General features: G+C 47.7%; 1 protein-coding gene across 1 annotated transcript in view; it reads right to left on the reverse strand.

The window, feature by feature from the left end:
• Positions 1-9,953: 9,953 nt before the first annotated feature.
• The window catches only part of SMAP2 (small ArfGAP2), a 40,360-nt gene continuing 35,864 nt past the window's right edge, over positions 9,954-14,449 (reverse strand). Inside the window, exons 9-10 of the mRNA XM_075908903.2 lie at positions 12,545-12,864; positions 9,954-11,131 (exon numbers count right to left, since the gene is read on the reverse strand). Coding sequence (XP_075765018.1) covers positions 11,006-11,131; positions 12,545-12,864 — 446 coding nt within the window. The 3' untranslated portion in view covers positions 9,954-11,005. The remainder of the gene's footprint in view (positions 11,132-12,544; positions 12,865-14,449) is intronic.

A 14,449-nucleotide genomic window follows, 5' to 3' on the forward strand; every position in this document is an offset into this window, starting at 1 on the left:
TGCATTTCACCTGACTGTTATTTAAATGTCTTCTGGTACTGTCTCGATGTTCCATTCTTTCAGATATTTTTGAAGAACCACCCCCAAAACGTAATTGACATCATGCCTGGTGCAACCATTCCAGCTAGAAGGGAAGGTTGCAATGGCGGTTGAATTTGAACACCTATTCAGCCTCATCTTTGCTTTTTCACCCTTAGGTGAGATCCAACTTGTAGGTGAAAGGTTTCCACGCTCAATTACTGAATTTCACATACCAAACAGAGGGTTTAATCGGAACACATACAGCCCATCACCAGAAAGAAGGGTTGAATGCACCTTTTCCCAACCCTCAACTCATTGGTATGCTGCAAGGAAACATCCCGGTTGCATTCACTGTGTATCTGGCGTAAGGGTGACTGATAGGTTACAACACAAATTAGATGTTTTGAATTTATTACAATGATAAGTGTGTGTTTTGTTTTTTTGAAAGCAGCATTCTGGTGCCCAAAGGGAACCAGTTCTTGTAGCAAAACCGAGACTCACGGAAGCTTTTTATGAAGGTGCCTAATGAAATTTGCTGAAAATACTCAGGGGAGACACCACTGGAAACTGCCGTTTCTTCATTCAAAAAAAAAAATATACAGTGACTGTCCTGAAGGATCAGTTTCCAAAACCAAGAGATGGAGGAGTGGGTCAGACTGGAAACGGATGTGAGATTAATGGCGTATTTCAACCTGACCTTCAGTCTTTCACACCAATCAACCAAAGGCAAGATTGAGTGTTATTAGTATTGACTGGCAAAATGCACAGAGCATAAGGAACATGCGATGGTTCCTCCTGCTAGCAAGGATGAGCCAACTAGAACTTATTGCTGCAAAGAAACAAACAAAAAATAAACCTGAAGAGTAAGAACTTTGCTTAGAAACCAACCCCTCCACAGAATGGAAACTGCCAGTCAGCACCCCACTGCTCTTTGGTGGCGGTTTTACAGGACACAACCACCATCAAGCTTTCAGCAACTTTGTCAAGGAATTTCAGCTGCTGTAAATGTACACTGAATTTGCAACTTCACTAAACCAAAAGTTCTAGAGACCCTTCAGCGGGGACCAGACTGGATTCTGCCGACTACAGCTGAAGACAGGTTTGTCTGTTCTCCCATCTCCAGGATCTCATGGTTTTTCTCCCAAGGACCCAGAACCTACTGCGCTGTGGTGAAGAAGTGACTGTTCAGTACAAGCAATATACACTGATTTTCAAATTCACACTTGAAGGTGGCTCTGCTGGTCCATTGTATGGTTTCACCTTTGAGCTGGAGTGGATCATTTTGTGCCGGGCTTACTGGAACTGGAAAAGGTGAGGACATGAATTTAGGTTCCTTCCAGAGCATGATGCTGTTACTTGGTGTCCACGCTGGCTGGCTGGACTCTATTTCTTTGCTTTTGAGTGCTGCGTTTTTCAATACGTTGGCAGGCAGGTGTCTGAACAGGACAAGACTCAAGTTTTCTTCAGAGCCTAACATCTCTCCTTTTGCATGGCCACTCAAGTTTAGAAGACAACAGGACACCCCAGCCTTTCTGTGCTGGACAAATGAGATTGCATTTGAGTTAGGAGTTGAGCTGGGTTGAGCATTAGGAGGCCAGCTTGGTCAAAGCAAGAAAATCTGGTTGATGGCATGCTCGTTAACTTGGACTAAAGTAAGCAAGCAGGTTCTTTCCTTTACCTCCAGCCCCATTTCCAAGTTGGCACCATAGCTTTACAAACAAACAAACCAACCCCATTCTTTTTTAGAACCAATGTAAGGGATGTGACGACTTCAACCCCAAACATCATCTCTTAGCATAATACTTTGCTCAAGATAATGGGAAGTCGGCAGAGACTTTTCCCAGACTAGTACCCTAGTGCCACTTAGAACAGACACACCACGGAGGTTGTATATCCACAACGGTGTACAAAACCCTGCGATCGCCAATGCGGTCCACCCTTTTACATAAGCAGAAGCTGGAAAAATCTACCCAATGTGTGGGAAATCCAGGGCCAAGACTAAAGAACCATCGCCTCGGAGGGGGTGCTTGGGAAATCCAGGGAACAAACTGGACAATCCTGAGCGTTCGGGTTATTGTTAATAAACATGGTGCCTTGGAGGATGCCAATGCAGCTAGAATCAGAACGTGCTCTGCCTTGGATCCCTTTTCAGTATAAGCTGAAGTCTTGCTGCTAGGCAGTAAATCTGAAAAGCAAAGCACATGGATTCGAGGGATGATTCCTTCTGTTCCCCAAGTTGGGCCAGCATGGCAAAGCCACCAGGACTTAGGCGGCTGCCGTCGTACTCTAGACAAACTGAAGCCCCATCAAAACTTTCCTGACTACACTCTCCGTGCTGCATGCCCAGCCCCCGGGACCCCATTCACAGTGGGGGATTTATGGGGGGGGGGAGGAGCAAATTTTACTTTGAGTTGCAAAAAAAAAGACAATACTCAATGTTCGTGTTTACACTGTGATGTCTGCTCCTTTTTATTTTCTTATGCATGAGATCCAGCCTCCGACATTTCCCTCCCTCAGACAAAAAACCTCTCTCCGATCTGCTCTTCTATATGCTACAAAAAAAGCGTCCCCTCCCGAAACCTAGTGGAGAAAGGTTTCAGCTGAAGAGGGGGCAGAGGAAATGGTTTCCTGCAAAAAGGCATTTCTTGTCTATGTCGTGGTTTGCAATGGCTGGTGTGAATATTACGCGTCAGTTACTCACTGCGCTCTAGGAATGAAAAGAGTTAACTGGTAGAGCATCCCCTGTAACTCTCGCCACAGGTGGGGGGCGGCGCCAGCTTGGCCAGGGGGCTGCTCCATCTTGGCTAGAGAGGCCCCTCCACCCACGGGATCCTGGTGCACCGGTTAAAAGTAACATTTAACCGGTCCACTTTGGAAACAGGATTTGACATCCCTATAGCGCGCTCTCCCCATCCTTCCTTCTGCCAGGAAAGGAATCTCAGCCCCATCCCACCCACGTGCCTTGACGGCCCCAGGGAGACGGCTGCCAATCTTGAGGGCGTGGTTTAGTTGGCCTAGCCAGTGCCCACGCCCCCTTCTCCTCCAACAAGAGAAGGAAGCCAACTGTGAGGATTGGGCAGTCGATTAGAACTTAATTCTGCGTTCACGCTCACTTGCTAAGTCTACACTGGAGGGTTCTTGCGCAAGAACACGTCCACGCTGCCATGTGCTTTTGTGCAAGAGCATCCATGGCAGTGTGGACGTTCTCTTGCACAAGAAAGCTCTGATGGCCATTTTAGCCATAGGGCTCTCTTGCGCAAGAAATCCCTGCCGCGCGTCCACACTGCCCTCTTGCGCAAGAGGGCTTACACTTGTTCGAAAAGAGCGTAGCTCTTGCACAAGAAGCCCTCTCTTACCACGCTTTACTGTGAATCTTCTTGCGCAAGAGCAGGTGGGCCGTGTGGACGTTCTGCAGAAGAATGGCTGTTCTTGCACAAGAACCCGCCAGTGTAGACCTAGCCACTGAGTGGATCCGTGGAGTGACATTAGCGCAAATGAGATCAGAATCCAGCCCCTGGCAGAGTTACAAGGACGAGCTTGGTCCAAAGTTTCTTTCCTTAAAGCCCAGGGTGAAATGCCTACAATGAAGACCAAGCAAAATCAGGTAGAGCTGTGTAGCCTCGGAGGGGGAGGATGGTCGCAACGCATAACTCTTAGCTTCTGGAAGCTGCAGGCAGGCCAGATCGGTCACATTTGGCTACGGACTGAAACTTTCTTGGAGGCCAGGAAGCTGGTTCAGTCTGGAAAGTAGCCCCAGATTAGCCGGAAACATTCTTGCAACTGGCTCCAAGCTTTTTGTGCAGCTTCAGCTCTTCCTGCCTACAGAGCCTTCCTGAGAGTCCAGGGCCTTCTGATATCGGAAAGGTGAGAGCCTGTGCTTTGGATTGGAAGGCGTCTGAACCCCGAGAAAGAAGGCACGCCCAGAAGTAATGACCGGCCCTGGCCCACCCCGCGGCTGCTGGGGGATGCGGTGAAGTTTCTTTAAAACACCGATGCAGCCAGCATATACTCAGTCCTCAGCCAGCGTGGCCGGCGATGTCTCTCTGACACACGTAGCGTGTAGGGCAGGAGCAAAGAGGGCAGGATGACACCTGCGCCACCACAGTTGTGTCAGCTTCACGGTACGCTGAAAGGGAACGGAGAGTTTGAGCAGCTGGGTTTCTAAGTCCAGGAAGCTGTCCCAGCAAACGTGGAGATCTGAGTGACTGCTTCCTGTAGAACTCTCTCCCTCCCGCTCTCGGCCCCTCTCTCAGACAAAAAGTAACAAAGGAGGCACTCTTCCGTCGATGGAGCGGAGTCGTTTTCAAAGACCAGAAAGAAGCCCCGGGCCACCAGAATTGGGCCTGGGTCACCTTTGCTGATAGGAATCCTGTTCTGTTCAATGTCTTGCTTGGTTTTAGCATTGAGTTGTCTTGACGGACAAAGCCACTGCCTACATGTGTTTTTCTAATGCACTTATAAAGATCTTTGTACTACTGAAATGGGTGTTGGCATATACTGGACCAGGGTCTTAAGGTGAGATCCAAGGAAAAGTTAAAACCTTAAAAAAAAAAGGAACAAAACCCCCTCAATCACCTTGTATTTCCATGGATCCTGGAAGGTAACACACAGTAGCATCAAGCTGTAGCCCGTCAGTGCAGGCACTACCTACCACCAGGAGAGGTTCTTCTCTGACTTCAGTTAATCCAAGAATTCTCACCAAGAATTCTTCCAGAGATCTAGCACCACCTCCATCGGGGTTAGGTTAGCATTGCGTGGAGTTTTCACGTGTCTCAGAGACGTGGCTATACCGATGGAAGCTCCCAGCACAGACCACCCCAAAACAGTCGCTCCCAGTTTGGCTACAAGCACAAGACCCCATGACTGGTGCATGCTCTCTACCCTTTCAGAACGCAGCTCATTGGTATACCTCATGTTTTTATAATCAGAGTTTGGCGCACTGCATTGTATTTTGGATGGCTTTTTTTTTAATTTTCAATGTTAGCGACAAGGGGCAGTCACATGGGGACATTCATGAACACATCTGCTCCAATGCTTGCTTGTAGTAGGTCTGGTCCCTGCTTTGATGATCAAACCAGCTCATGATTACTGAGCTAAATGGTAAGTGACACAAGAAGCAGGAACGCTTTCTGGACTTGCAGGCTATGTCTACGCTCGTGGCTTCTTGTGCAAGTACGGCCGTTCTTACACAAGAATCTGCAGAGCGTCCACACTGCCCGCCCGCTCTTGCGCAAGGAAATTTACAGTACGGCGTGGTAAGAGAGGGCTCCTTGCACAAGAGTTACACTCTTTATCAGGTGTAAGCCCTCTTGCACAGGAGCTCTTGTGCAAGAAGGCAGTGTAGACGCTCGACAGGGATTTCTTGTGCAAGAATGGCCATCGGAGCTTTCTTGAGCAAGAGAGCATCCACACTGCCAAGGGCGCTCTTGTGCAAAAGCACAGCGTGCACATGGCAGTGTGGACATTTTCTTGCACAAGACTTCTTGCACAAGAACCTTTGCGCAAGATGTTCTTGTGCAAGAAGCCACCAGCGTAGACATAGCCTTAGAAGTCAGCGAGGTAGTACACCATCACTGCAAAACTGGCTTTAAGTTCCTTTCGCCTGATCTGGCATCTCTAAGAGGTGTAGCTAACCCTACATCTTATCAGAAGGCCACTATGTAGCTTGGCCCACCAAGATGTTAGCAAACTACTGCTGCTCTGCCTAATGAGATCCTTAATTTGTTTTTTAAAGAGCCAGTGGTGAAGTCAGTATGTTTCCAACGTGAAAGGCAAAGGCACTTATAGTCACTGAGAAGAGGGGATTTTGTTGGGATCTTGCTCCCTCAGTACAGTATTGGCATTCAGTGCAGATGGAAAAAGGGCGACGGAGGCAGGCAAAAAAAGGGTTTTATTGCCATTTGTAGAGTCTGCGTGTAAGTGACTTGGTTGTTTCTAAAGGGATTCTTGTCAATAGACTGGATATTGACAAGACTTCCTAGCCCTTGCTAGAGAGGAGGGGTTTTGTCCTAACATTTATAGCAAAGATCTTGAAGCAATGTTCGGATGCCGGCAATGGCATCATCCTTTTCTGGGTTGTAGCTGCACTACCCTGATCTATAACTGGCTGGCCAGGTATTCTGGCATCGAATGCCTCTCGAACGTTAGCACTTTGATGTTGGTGGCCTTGTTTTCTTAAAGGGCTCGATTTTTTCATGCAGTTAAAGCTAAATAAATTTCCCCCATCGTGTTCTCCTACTCCCCACTTCAAACCAACTCTCAACTAGAACAGAGCACATGGAGCACAACAGCAGTGCCCAGCACCCAAGAGTCTGTCATTAATGGCCTGAGCTTATAGCACCACTATAAAAACCTGCCTCCATGGGGGCGGGTTGGCAGAGTAGCATCTTAGCCCCAGGACTGTCTTTGAAGTTCAGCTATTTTAAAGCTACAGCAATTAAGAAACAGAGGGTGAGTTTTCAGAATGTAGGCATCTAGCTCCTGTTGAACTTGATGGGCATGTGGCATCTAGGTACCCCCGAGGATCAGGGCCTACATCACCTAGGAGAGCCAATCCTCTCAGAAGTCAAGGAGACCTATTTCTGTCAGCTCTACACTGCAGGGGAAGGCCGGCACAAGATAGGCAATTCCAGCTACGTAAAAAAAACGTTGCTGGAGTTGATGTACCTTAAACTGAGCTTTGGCACCATTGTCACAGCAGGAGGTTGATGGAAGGAAACTTCAAACACCATCTCTTGAACTCAGGACAGTGACAGGACAATGGTCCGCCTGCAATTGGCACTCCATGGGGTAAGAGGATTGGCTCGCCTCAAATTCCTATAAACCGTTTAAGAACAGTACAGGAGCTTTTTAAAAGCAGGCATCGTGATGCATAAAGGATAGCCCCGCTATTTAGCAATAGGGACATAAAATCCCAATTATCTATCCGGTTCAGGGTGGGGTGAGCAGGAGAGCCGCTCCCACCTACCACAGACAGGGGCTGCTTTGGCATCCTGGCTGAAGCAGCCCCTGCCTGTGGGGCACATGGGCTGACCACAGGAGGGGCTGCGCTGGAGTAGCCCTTGTGCATAGAGGGGCCCCCTGCGGGGCTGCAGCAGACCCCTACTTGCAGCAGGCAGGGAGTTGCTCCAGCTTCACCAGTTAAGGTTAACTGGTAAGCATCATCCATTAAGGGTAAGGCTTACTGGTTAACCCTTCCCATCTCTATTTAGCAGACTCCTATTTTTCACAGGACAGTCAGAAGAGGCATGCAGTCTAATAGAACCTACTGTACACCTGTCAGCGTTAGGATGGCTCTATGTTAATAAAGAGAACTAATTTTCTAAAATTCAGTAATTAGGCAACAAGTTTGAGGGTTCTTTACTATGTTAATTGCCCCTTACTGGTTTTATAGTTTTGAAATAAGCTTGGTCTTAATGGCAGATTCGTAACTAGCAGCAACTTTGCATTCAAATAAATTCACGGAAGGGGGTGAATTACTATTTTAATCCCACTTCCATTGTTGAAGACAAGGGGATAGGCCTGTGATGGGTACTTAAGAAAGGCTGTAGATTATTTAAAAAAAAAAAAGCAAACGGCAATTTTATACTTGTGCTATGTAATGTTTTCTATGTGTGTGGTCTTTCCTAATGTAAAACTCTTGTATTTTTGTGGTTTATATGCAGCAGGACTGATGGATGGGAGGGTGCACGTTATTTTGTAAAATATTCTTAGCCAATTTTCCAGGAAGAAACAAAAAAATGAAATGTTCATATTCTTCATTGGCTTGTACCTGCATGTACAGTATTTGGGCAGCAAGTAAAAACAATTAAATCCAGTTTGAAAACTGTTTGCTTCACCTGTATTTGGGCTGCAGTACATTTGATCTCCACCACATGTTTGAGGCTATTTGCTAGATATACAAGTGAGCTGAATATGGCAAGACTGGGGGGTAGACCTCTGTTTCCATCCCGCCAGACAGATTTGTTCTTGCCATGTTTGAAAGGGTCACTGCTGTTTGATGCACACACTTAACAGCCACAATTCAGATGGAAAGGAAATACAATGCAAGATGCAACATGCCGTTCGCCTCTCAACCTTAAGGGCAGAAAATACTGGAATAGGAAAAAGCCATATGATATGGATGTGTCTACATGTAATGTTGCACTAAACGTGACTTGCAAATCAACTGAGTTCATACAGTGATTTGCATCCGGTTTCCCAAGATCTGTCTACCTTAACTGTGTCTACAACAAGGCAAATAAAACAGGACTGTTCTGTTTACACTGCCATACTGCAGTCTTGACTGGCAGGGTTATGATGCTGCAACAAGAACCAAATTTAAGAGAACTTCAAGTTCTCTCTTGGCTCAGTTTGCCAACATGGCAACTCCATGCCTGTTGCCGATGAAATGGACACACTGAATTTGAAGTCTTACATTTTTGCTGGTGAGTCATCGTAGAGCCATGGATAATACATGCACTCCCTCTTGTGGTAAAATATCATTGTTTTGGACACCTCTGGAGGAAAACATCCGGAACGAATTTTTTTTTTACTGAACTTGGAGAAGGCAGGGCGTCAAATTCTCTGCACCTAGGAGGTGGCAAATCTCATGTGAAATCTGCTTTGGCCCTGCATTTAGTCAGCTGCACCTAAATGCAGCATATACAGTAGACATGAGAAGTACCTCGAAATGTAGGTTGTTCCTACAAAAGCAGGGCTGGCACAGGCTACAGGAGATGGCTATATTTTAAATATGGTTAAGGCAAACTCTTGACCCTTCCTTTATCCTGTAGTACAAAAACCAAAGGGTCACAACCTAAAAGGCATAAAGGATATGAAGGGAAATCGTTCTAGGGGTACATCTATACAGTACCCTGAATTTGAAAGAAGAGAATTTATGCCACACAAAGTGCGTATCTTATTTCAAAATGATTTCGAAATAGCTTATTTTGAAATTTGGCGCTATGTTCAAAATAACACGCTTTTTTCCAAGCCATCCCTTAGCCCTCATGCATTGAGATGAAATAGCATGCCTGTTATTTTGAAAAATATTTCAAAATAATGGGTGGCTTGTGTAGATTTCAGGATACCTCTGGTCTCTCAATAGTCATGCAGTGTCAACATACCCTAGAACAGGATAATAAAGGCAAATCCCTTTGGCAGGAATATGCTGTTGTCTAGATGAGACCTTGTAGTGGTTTCAGTTCTGCATCAGTGTGCTAACTGATCAATGTCTGGCTTGAAAGAAATCTACCTCATGGTACTGTTAGCAGGGTCAAAGCGGATGATTTCACATGAGATTTGCCACCTCCTAGGTGCAGAGAATTTGACACCCTGCCTTCTCCAAGTTCAGTAAAAAAAATTCGTTCAGGATGTTTTCCTCCAGGTGTCCAAAACAACGATATTTCACCAAGAGGAGTGCGTGTATTATCCATGGCTCTACGAAGACTCACCAGCAAAAATGTAAGACTTCAAATTCAGAGTGTCAATTTCATCTGCAACAAGCATGGAGTTGCCCTGTTGGCAAACTAAGCCGAGATAGAACTTGAAGTTCTCCTAAATTTGATCTTGTTGCAGCATCATAACCCTGCCAGTCAAGACTGCAGTATGGCAGTGTAAACAGAACAGTCCTGTTTTATTTGCCTTGCTGTAGACACAGTTAAGGTAGACGGATCTTGGAAAGCCGGATGCAAATCACTATATGAACCCATTGATTTGCAAGTCACGTTTAGTGCAACATTACATGTAGACAAACCCAAAGAATCCTGAGCAAGGTAAGCAGTACAGTGGTGCTCTAGTCTCATAAAAATGGAAATGCTCCCACTGGAAAGCAAACTCATTTGATTAAGGATCTGAACCCTTGCACCCTTGCAATGAGTTAATCACCACCACTCCTCATTTGACAGATTCCAAATGAAATATTTATGTACCAACAAGAATATAAAGTCCACTGATGTTTCACTGCAATTTTTTATTAAGGAATTTACATATACACAGGATAAAGTAAACCAGGTACATCTCAATTTTTTGCTCACGCATATGACATCTTTCAGCTGTCTGCTTTTTAGTGAGGTGGCTGTGAAGGACAAGAAAACTTGCTTCTTTACCACCTCCCTTCTGTGCTGCAGCATCAGAATGTCGAGAGAAAGCTGGGGATGGGGACGACACATGAACAAAAAGATGTGAAAAAATATAAATTAGAATGTCATGGTCCTTTTAAAAGTGTAAGAAAGGCTTGTGATGGGCTCTTGACCCTCTATAAATTAATTGTCTCGGTTAGTTAATTAAAAGTTGTTTTTGGTTTGTTTTAAATTACATCAACACCACAGATTAGACAGAAAAATTCACTCTGAAGTGCGAGTTTCACATTCCAAGCAGTGTGCACCCCATCACGTGCCAGATTCCTGCTTGCTCACAGGAGGGGCCTTCAGCATGACTTTGGTTCCAATGAAGACTGACCAGCCAAGATAGGGAGGCCTCAGCTTTGAAGAACGCCCGAGTAACGAGTGGCAGCAAGATTTTAGGGTTTGAGTTGGACGGAAATCCAGTTCCTCAGCCCCAGGCCTGGGCTTTCCCTAATCAAACCAAACCCTGCTAGTACCATAATTGTATTAAAACCCAATTCCACAAAGGCCGGAAGTGGGGCCAGTAACAATATAATTCACAACTACCTCATTCATCCTTCCCCTGAGACGTGCAAGAGACGGTCTTCCTACAGAGGCACATATTATCCCAGAAGCATGAGTGGCAGCTGGGGGAAACCACACCCTCCAGAGCATTTGCATTTCACTATGCTGGATGCAGAGAAGCTGAAAGTGGTGTTCTGGGCAGTGAGGGTTCCCTGTGGCTTTGACAGTGAAAAGGAAGAGATGGGTCCCAGTTATGGGGAACACAAAGGTTCAGGCTGAACAGAGCCAGAGACAAACCCTGAATGTCTTATGGAGCAGTTTTAAAAACAGAACAAAAGGCAAAGGAGTGGTCATAATATCGGGCAGGAAGAGGGTTATTTCCACATTGGAGAGCTGAGGGTTTGATTGGTTCCCTGGGCACTTCCTCCGCCCATTGACTGTCCATATCCCATCACGCCATTCGCTCCATAAAAGTTCATCCCAGCCACCTGCTGGGTCATCTGAGGAGGAAAGGAGACAAGCTAGGTCAGGGAAATGGTTTTAAAAGACACACAGCAAAAAAAGATCTAGGCCCCAGTGCAGGAAAGCACGTGGCACATGCTGAAAGCTCAGCACATGGAATAACCCTTCTGATTTCTATGGGACGACAGCGCAGGCTTCACGTTAAATACGTGCTGGAGTGCTTTGCTGGATCCAAGCTTGAGGGGTAAAAGCAGGGTAACCAAAGGCAAGGCAAGGCACCTGGTTCTTGCAGCTTGACAGCTGTCTTCAGCAAGAGAGACTAATCTATTTTACTAGAACAAAAAGCCAGAAGACAAGGCCAGAGTCTGATTTCTCAGGGTATCCTGGAGCCCCGTGTCTGTTACACACAGTCCAATTAGAGCCAGGACTGAAAAACACCCTAGTTATGCCAGTACAAAGCATCATACCCTGCCAAATCACAAAGTCAGATGTAACCCAGGCAATGCAGTTCAGCGCGTTAGCATGCAGGAAGAGCCACCCTCCTTTCCAGTTGCGGATGACGTAGTAGTTATGGAGTCCATGTCATTGCAGCCCGGATGCCAGCAAGGCACAGGGGAGAGGTGTGCTAGCTTTCTAGTGGCACCAACTCAGTCTGCTCAGCTGACTCCCCCTGTTCCAGGACTGGGCTAACCTCCGCAGCCCTGCCCTGGAGTACTGTACATTTCTTTCAGTCCTGAGGCTTGGTGGGTGGGGTTTTAAACTATACAACGGTATTGCAAATTGGAGTGCTACTGAGAACGCTATGATGCTATAGACACGACAAGTGAACAGGAGGGGGTTTGAGTGAACATAAGAACAGCCAGACTGGGTCAGACCAAAGGTCCATCTAGCCCAGTATCCCATCTGAAGACAGTGGCCAATACAAGATGCCCCAGAGGGCGAGAACAACAGGTAATCATCATGTGATCCCTCCCCGTCACCCATTTCCAGACAAACAGAGGCTAGGGACACCACTGATGGACCTCATCTCCATAAACCTATCTAGGTCTTTTCTGTACCCTGTTAAAGTCCTAGTCTTCACTTCATCCTCTGGCAAGGAGTTCCACAGGTTAATTGTGCGCTGAAAAAAAACTTCCTTTGGTTTGTTTCAAACCTGATGTCTATTAATTTTATTTGGTGTTCCCCTAGTTCTTATATTGTGGAAACAAGTAAATAAACTTTTCTTTATTCACTTTTCCCCACACCAGTCATGATTTTATAGCCCTCTATCATATCCCCCCTTAGAAAAGAGGAGACTAAGCGCCAAGACTCCTGAATCTCCCCTGAACAAGTAGGTGCTGATCTAGTTAGCTGCAGGTTTATGAAGCATGTGATACTCCCTGGAAGAAAGGCAAGCATTATACAGTAATATGAGCCACGTCGGGTCATGAGCAGGAACAGACCCCTCTCACCTGAGCAATGTTCCACTGCAGCTGCTGAGCCGGCTGCACCCCGAACACCGGCTGCGGTACCGCCGCCATGCCAGCAACATACCCGGCCTGCTGTGCTGCCATCATTCCATTGGGGACGCCGATGACAGCTGGCTGCATGCCACCCACGTATCCAGCCGGGATAGCCACCGGGGTCACCATCCCCGCAGCCCCTGGTTGGGCCACCATTCCTACTGGTGGAGCCATCATGCCGCCAATCATGCTGCTGGGTGGGGCGACGCCTGGAAAGCCAGGGTAGGCTGCAGGGTATGCCATCTGAGCCGGGGCCATGAACATTGCTCCTGGAATAGGGCAAGAAGGTAAGTGGCTAAGAGAAAAAAAAAAAAACCCAAACACTCCTGATACGGCTTTATAGGCAACTTGGATTTGGCTGACACATGCCCAGTCTAAGTGGTAGCAGAACAGAACTGCCACGTTCTTACTTGGCATTGCAAGAATCGAAAGAGGGCCTTCAAAGAGCAATCTAGGGCTGGCTTAGTGCTACTGTGCTGCAGACTGGAGTTCCATCGCTGGTCCATTATGAACCAACAATGTAGGTACAGCATGTTCAACCCCTGGGGCGAGAGCCTCGGATCACTGGAAGCCCTGAGCAGGTGGCAGAGCACCAAGTGGCTCCAAATATAAGACCAGCAGTCGTGGGATGCAGAACAGGATGAATAAAACCCAAGGACTAGAACAATGGTCACCACCCAGTCGATCGGGATCTACCCGTCGATCTTGGAGCCTCTGACATTTGATCCTGACCGGTTTGGCCAGGAAGCTCTCAAGCGCTGGCACTTCAGCTGCCCCTCCACCCACTGTCAAGCTGCTCCTGCCCATTGCCTTGGAGCTGCCTCCCGGGAGCCTCCTGCTTGCTGTGCAGGGTGTGGGAGGCAGAAGGGGAGGGGGTGTGCTGATGTCAGGGTGCCCCGCCCCCCCCCCCCCCCCCTGTACCCTGTCTCCACACAGAGAGAAGGGGATGGAGGGAGCTTGGCAATGCAAATCTCCCCCCCCCCCCCCACACACTGTGTATCTCTCATTCTCATAACCACACACTGTCCTTCACTCTCCTCTCCTGACCCAACACATACACGGGTGGTGGTGGTGGTGGTGGTGGGGGGGGGGGGGGGGGGGAGAGACTTCTTTTACTGCTCGCAAAGTGGGTTGGTTTTGCTTTTTGACTGGGCTGTGCATTTCATCATTTTCATTTCTCTTGCGCTTAAATTTAATTTTGAGTATTGAGTTCTAAAACGCCTCGCCTGTCGTGGCTGGAGTCATTATCCCAATGGTAACTGCTGCTCCTGGAAGCGGCTGGCATGTCCCTGCAGCCCCTGAGAGAGGCAGAGCAGGGCATCTCCAGATACTGTCGTTACCTGCAGACACCGCTCCTGCAGCTCCCATTGATCAATAACGGGGCACCGTGGCCAGGAGAAGCTGTGTGCTCAGTGCTGGTAGATGCGGGGCAGCACATGGTACCATGGAGCCATTGCTTTCAGGAGTGGTGCAGGGCCAGGGCAGGAGTACGCCTGCCTTAACCCCACTGCTCTACCACCTGGAAGCTGTCTCAGTTAAACGGTGCCCAGCCAGAGCCTGCTTCCTGAACCCGTCCCAGCCCCGAACCTCCTCCTGCCCCCAAGGTGAATCCTCCTGCACCCAAACACACTCCCAGAGCTTGTACCTTGAAACCCCTTCTGGACCCCAATCCCCCACCCTGGGCCAAGCTCAGAGCCTCTCCCACACTCCATACCCCTTGGCCCAAGACCAGAGCCTGCACCCCAACTCCCTACCTCAGCCTGGTGAAAGCGAGGGAGGAAGAGGGATGGAGTGAGCAGAGTGAGGCCTCGGAGAAGAGAGAGACCAGGGGCGGGGCCTCAAAGAACGGGCAGG

Source organism: Pelodiscus sinensis, chromosome 26, assembly GCF_052426305.1.
Source record: "Pelodiscus sinensis isolate ZL-2025 chromosome 26, ASM5242630v1, whole genome shotgun sequence".
Taxonomy (NCBI): domain Eukaryota; kingdom Metazoa; phylum Chordata; order Testudines; family Trionychidae; genus Pelodiscus; species Pelodiscus sinensis.